Source organism: Cyprinus carpio, chromosome B11 (assembly GCF_018340385.1).
Source record: "Cyprinus carpio isolate SPL01 chromosome B11, ASM1834038v1, whole genome shotgun sequence".
Lineage (NCBI taxonomy): Eukaryota > Metazoa > Chordata > Actinopteri > Cypriniformes > Cyprinidae > Cyprinus > Cyprinus carpio.
Genome location: NC_056607.1, coordinates 2,557,072 through 2,563,869, shown reverse-complemented (window position 1 = coordinate 2,563,869; position 6,798 = coordinate 2,557,072). Strand labels below are relative to the sequence as shown.

At 37.6% G+C, this 6,798-nt stretch overlaps 1 protein-coding gene across 1 annotated transcript; it reads left to right on the top strand.

The window, feature by feature from the left end:
- The first annotated feature begins 271 nt into the window (after window positions 1-271).
- Window positions 272-6,702, top strand: LOC122138795 (bone morphogenetic protein 7-like). The gene is made up of 2 exons (XM_042733417.1): window positions 272-809; window positions 6,527-6,702. Exons 1-2 carry the CDS (start codon window positions 437-439, stop codon window positions 6,700-6,702), a joined length of 549 nt encoding a protein of 182 aa, XP_042589351.1. The 5' UTR covers window positions 272-436.
- The last annotated feature ends 96 nt before the right edge of the window (window positions 6,703-6,798 follow it).

Below are 6,798 nucleotides of genomic sequence, written 5' to 3'. Positions count from 1 at the left end.
GTTTAACTATAGTAACTACTGCTTTTTGGTTTTATTTTGGTATTTGTATTAAAGCTGTGGTTAATCAATCTGAAGAAGAAAAAATACATGGTTACTACACTTTTACTATAACAAAACATGGCTAATTTTCGCGATGTACAAATGTGCCTGTACTAATTAGAACATCATTTCCAGCAAACTAGTAGTTTTATGTTGTTGTATACTAAAAGACAGCCCATGTGCGCGCGCCCCACCCACGAGCTGCAGCGGGCTATTTAAAGCGTGAGACCATCAATGCACCATTACACATCATGCTGGATTTATCTCTGGATTGGATTATTAAACACAGGCAGTGTATTTAAAACCACCTCGACTTCGTGATATAATCAAACGAAGTAGCAAGACTTACTGTCAGCTCAGGACCTATTCTTTATTATCAGGACTTTATTTATTAAATATGATTCCAGTGCAGCTGATCTCTGCTTTGATAGTTGCGTGTGGTTACAGCGCGCTCGCGCACTCAATGCAAGCAAACTTCAGTCTGGATAATGACATTCAGTCCAGCTTCCTCCAGCGACGGCTGAAGAGCCAGGAGCGCAGGGAGATGCAGCGGGAGATCCTCTCCATCCTCGGGCTGCCGCACCGGCCCCGTCCGCTCCTGCAGGAGAGGCACACCGCGGCTCCCATGTTCATGCTAGATCTGTATAATAACGCCATCCTGGAGGACACTTACAAACCGGCGTACACCACCCCGGGACCCCCGATGGTGACCCAACAGGACAGTCGCTTTCTCAGTGATGCCGACATGGTGATGAGCTTTGTCAATCTGGGTGAGCACTTTATATACAATCTTTAAAACAGTAATAATAATAATAATAACAATAATAATAATAATAAATAAAAATAAAAACTGAAGTAGCCTAAATGTGTTGATGGATTGCTAAAGGGATTTCTTGATTTGGTACCAAACATGATTCCTTGATTCAAATGTTAGATCATCAGATTCTACTTTAATCAGTTTATCAAAGAGGATCGTATCTGTTTCTAGGTGGATTCCATCTTATCATAAATCATTTTGGCTGTATTCTTGAGAACTATGACTCTTTGGCAATGGCAGACGCCTTGTTTGTTTTTTTCCTCTTGATTCTTATAGTAGTAAAAAAATTCTCCTGGGTGTTTTATGATAAAATGGTACTAGCAGTCATTTGGGATTATTTTGTCGTTAATTAGTTAATTTACATTTTTATATTCTAAATTATATTTAGGTATGAATGAGATTATGTATGTTATTAGTTATAGTTCGTATCTAATATTTTAGCTCAATGTGCTCAGAAAATGTATCCCCAAATTTAGTAGCAGCTAAATGTATTTATTTAAATTTTTTAATTTTTATATAAATGTATTCATTTTTATTTCGCAGCTGTCCATCAGTCATTTCATACACAAATAATGTGTTTTGCAGTAGTATTTATTTTGTCATTTCCATTGTGATTTATTATAATCATTATCATTATTATTATTTACTTTTCTAAAATTACTTGTTTAACACAGTTAAATATAATGGCAGCAACTACATATTCAGTTTCCACAGAATCCCCTCAAAGCTCTAAAACATGGGGTTTAATGGGGCTTTGTTTCGCATGACTAGGATTTAGGGAGGCATTTTTGAAGAGCGCTGAGGGCAGTAGACATGGAGGGTCACATACATCATCCAAACACTCTTGTGTTCAAGACTAGACCTCTAGTGTGTGTTAAGTGTGTGTGTGGTCAAAAGTGATGCTGAATATTTGAATGACTGGGCATCGATTTTAGGCTGAGATGTGGATGTAAATGCAGCTGTGTGAAACTAAAGATTCAAATGTTTTTGCAAGTGTGTGTATTTATTAAGCTCAGAAGGGCATGATCTGGTCAGTGACTTCCTTGCACATTTCTTTAACCCAGTTCCTGTCTTTATATTGTCTTCAGTAAGTATTCCAATAGGCTGTAATTCACAGCTTCAATACCTTCCAGCACAAATGACAGCTGCAGCTTATGCTGTGTTTAGAAGTGGAAAATAATGCAAGCTTTGGGTGACCTCTTGGGAATTTCATCAAAAGTATCGATCATCTATCTATCTGTAACCAGTCAGAACACCCTGTCAAGCAACCACCTTCGCAAACTCCTATACAAAGACATGCAACCCTTCAAACCTCAAATCTCTCTTCAAACTATACTAAAGGTTCATATAACCTTCAAATTTCAAACTGTTCATGTATCAAACTACACAATGTTTATATAACCTTCAAGCTGTTTTAAAACTTCCAGGCAAGGCTTTCTTAGGCCAACAATCCAAATCGGTTTTGACAAACTTTTTCCTTTTCGTATTATGGTTTAAAAAGGCCTGTATGACCTTCAGGTTTTTACTTTCAACTGTCTTTACTTTTCAAGTCTTAAACAATGCTTTGTCATCAATGTTTGCTACTTTTCTAGTTTTCATTTGCAAAGAGGTTGTGGTTTCCAGCAACCTGGCTGTGACCTTACAGCACAACTTCCTGTTTTCCATGTTTACCTGAGTTTGACACTGATGCTCCTACTAAGAAAACTGTAAAAATCCATCACAATATTTCTTATCTGAATCATTTACAAGTCTAAGCCTTGTAGATTTTAAAACTAAAAGAGCTAAATGAAGTTTGACATGGAGCATATAAGGGCCTATATAAGATAAAAGTCAACCAAGATTGGCATAACTAAACATGAACAAACAGTGATTGCTTATGTGAATTGTTAATCCGAATTCCAGTGAATTCTAAACTCAGTGTAGAAGCATGCACAACAAGCAGCGTGCAAATCCACCTGTTTATGTTCATAAGCCGATTTTAAAGAAAGTAAGCAGATCTTCTATCAGATTTCTAGCCTCGGCACCGAAAGCTGATTAGACCTCAAATTAGTTTTTCAGCTCTGCTCAGAAAACACACTTTTCATTGTCTGATGTTTAGCATGCAGCCTGGAATTTAGACAATAGAACATCCTGTTATTGTCTTCTGAAGTCCATTTTTGTAAAAACACTTTTTTCATGATCTTTGAATGATCATGTATGTGCTTTTTAACCAAAATGTTGATATACGCAAAACAATCTTTAATTGATTGATAGCCCACATCCCACAGCGGAAAAGGCTTACATCAGACAATGAAAAGTGTGAGTGTACTGACTGTTTTTACTCAACAGAGATTATAACAATTAAAACTTTTGTTCTGCCAAGTGTATTGGCCCTCATTCCAGTCCTCTGATCAAGAACTGAGTGTTAAAACAGCACATGGCGCGGCATGCATATCTGATCTTTGCATCATATGGCCTTCACATAAACACACCAGACCTTACAAGCAATTATTGCCTTCATGAAAAATACCCATGTTTTCCTTTCCACTATTTAATTGCGGTCAAACAAATGACTCGTTATTTTGAGTATGTGCATGCCTCAGAGTGCTTCCTCCCCGAGTGCTTCCCCCAATAATCATGCTCTCGCAAGACAGTGAGTAGTTGGAAAAGACTCAAATGCATTGCTGTTCCCTAGCACTTGATGTCATGAACTTACAGACTGGATGTACAAGATATTAAGAGGAATCGTCATAACAGATTCCCTGCATACCTGTAGGAGGTCACTTGAAAAGCTTGGAATGGGTGGAAGGGTGGAACTCAAGGATGACAGATTGGTTGTAAAAGCTGCATGAAACCTCCAGGAAATGTTTATGCCACCATCAGGCTGGAAATTCTGAGGATCGGCTCAGCTGGGTTTGGGCTGGGTTGATACAACATGGGGTTAAGTCAGTGTTGACTGAGACTTCATTATAATTTTTCTTCTGCACTCATTGAGATACTTTATTTTAGTCTTTCTTGGTGTTTATGGACGTGGATACGTATTATTAATACAGATTAAGATGCCAAAAAAGAGGAAATAAGGCTTTCCCTACTAAAAAGGCTAGCTTTGAACAGTATAAACTTTCATGCTGGTTATGATGGAGCTGGCCCCTTTGGTGAAGCTGCATGAGAAGGCTGGTGGTGATTCCAGCATCCACGGCCCAACATATGCTGGTCTTTTCAGCGGGATAGGGACAACCTTCTCCCAGATGTGGTCAACCATGTCTGGAATACTTGGGACAAGCCAGATGCTACTCAAGACCTCTTCCTCATCCGGAATTAGATTATTTTACCACAGTTAACAGGTCTCTCAGGTTAGCGTTGCGAGGAGCCACCAATATACAGCCTGAATGTGCATGTGTATCCATTACGTATATGTATATGTGGGGCACCATTGGTTTTCCGGGCCAGGCCTTTAACAGAGCTTTTCTTGTGGTTGGCACATGTGTGTGATTGAAGTCAATGGTGGGTGGGTGCAGGGCCTGTGGTTTCTCCCCCAGCTTCGGTCCCCAGGGTACCCAGCGCCCAGATCAATCACCGGCTTATGGAAGCAAACATTTCTTTTTTGGACACAGTGATGTGGGGGGTGAGGCAATCAAGCGTAAGCGCTCAGTGTTTCTGACAGAATGAAGTCTGGTACAGTGACTTATGCTGTGGTGTCAGTGTGTGCGCTCATTGGTTGGCAGCGGTACTGTGAAGTCAAATGAGACAAAAGAAAAGCTCGTAGTTTGCATTCAGACCAAACCAAATTTAAAAAGATCACACATATGTGTCTCACGCACAGTTAGCCGTGGCAGGAAATGTTACATCCTAAGGCTACATATTGCAAACAAGTTTGCAAGTACAGATTTATAGAAATTTTCCATGTAAAATTTCAATTAAGCTCATGAGCTTTTTAACATTTTAAGGCAATATGTAAATCCATCAGTCACTCAAAATAGATCTCATTTACATAATAAAAATAATATTTAAATAATTAAATTTTATAAGCGCTGATGTTCTGTTACATATATCTGAAGGTTCTCTTTAATAGGAAAAAATACAATCCAAAAATTTCACACTTCAAATTATTAAAAGGCTTTTATTCAACTGGCTGGTTTATGATATAAAACATTTAAAAAAAAAATACTATTAATAATGGGCTGCAAACCCACGGCTGTGAAGGAAACACCTTTAAGAAGACATATGTGGCCAAAATGCCACACATAATATAAAACATTTTTAAAAACGTCATCAATATAATGAAATATAGCTGGTTGAATAAATTATTCATAATATTTGAATGATGAAAGTATAATAGAAATGACTTTTTCTTTATTCAAGTTTCTTTGTATAGCGATTTTCACGACACAAATTGTTGCAAAAAAAACTTAACAGAAAATTAAGTTTGTACAATATATTTAGTAGTAGCTTATCAGTGGTGACTGTCAGTTAATGTACATATGGCAGAAATGTACAGAAAAATCAATTAAAGACCTAATCAAACAGACGATGAACACTATTAACGGCAATTATTATATGTTGCAATCAAACTGAACGCCAAACGTTATCAGGAAGGCTATTCCAAAGTTTGGGAGACAAATGTGAAAAAGCCTCTGCCTGTTTTAGGGGACTTTGCTATCCTAGGTACTACCAAAAGTCCAGAGTTTTGTGACCTTAGGGAGCGTGATGGGTTGTAGCATGGTAGAAAGACTAGTTAGGTACGCAGGAGCTATGCAGGATTTGGCCTTGTAGGTAAGTAATAATATTTTGTAACTGATATGGAACTTAATAGGTATCCAGTGCAGAGACTGTAAAATTGGGATAATATGATCATATTTTCTTTACCTGGTAAGGACTCTGGCAGCTGCATTTTTGTCTACCTGTAGCTTGTTTATTGAAGATGGCAGGACAAAAACTACCTATCAGTGCATTACAATAGTCCAGTCTAGAGGTCATTGTTTCGTAGCTTTGGCAATGTTTCTAAGATGGAAGAATGCTGTTTTTGTGTAACAGGGAAATATGATTTTCAAAAGAAAATGTACAGTCTAATATAACACCCAGATTTTTGACTGTAGAGTAAGTAACAGTACATCCGTCTAATTGCAAATTGTGTGCAAAAAATTCTGTGTAATGTTTTTTGGTCCAATAAGTAATATCTCTGTCTTATCTGAATTTAATAGGAGAAAATTATTGGTCATCCAGTCTTTAAACATTTTTAACACACTCTGTTAGCTTTAAACAATTTAGAAGTTTCATTCTGTCTCGTTGAGATATATAGTTGGGTATCATCAGCATAATAGTGGAAACGAATCCCGTATTTTCTAATAATATTACCAAGGGGCAACATGTATATTGAAAATAACAGAGGACCTAGGACAGATCCTTGTGGCACTTCATATTTTACTCGTTGATAACTGAGATGAATCCGTTTGAATGAAACACAAAGTGGTAGCGATCGGATGGGTAGGATCTAAACCATCTTAAAGCCTATCCTTGAATACCCGTAAAGGTTTGTAATTGATCTATGATATGTCAGTGATCTATGGTGTCGAACGCAGGACTTTACGGACCATTACATTAAGAGAAATGGTATAGGATACAACACAACGACACCTATATTATATAGTATATAGTATATACTGACCATGTAAATTCTTCCCTTTTCTGTAGTGGATCTAAAAGAAGACCCGGTTGTCTCGTATCATCAGCACCACCAGGAGTTTCGTTTTGTTGCGACTGTCCCGCATACGCCGGGACGAGGAAGGATGGAGAAGAAAACAGGACACCTGCGGACAGCTCCGATTACAAAACGTACAGATCTTGTAAAAAATTCAACGTTGATTTAGAAGTGTTTTTGTTAACCTTTTTCAACTATGATGCAGCATTAAACGTTATTTCAACATTGTTTCAACGTTGAAACAACAACTGACATTATTTCAATC

Coding starts and splice junctions, on each gene's coding strand:
- LOC122138795 (XM_042733417.1), top strand. CDS start 437: ATGATTCCAGTGCAGCTGATCTCTGCTTTGATAGTTGCGTGTGGTTAC. Junction 810..6,526: donor GATGAGCTTTGTCAATCTGG/GTGAGCACTTTA, acceptor CCTTTTCTGTAG/TGGATCTAAAAGAAGACCCG.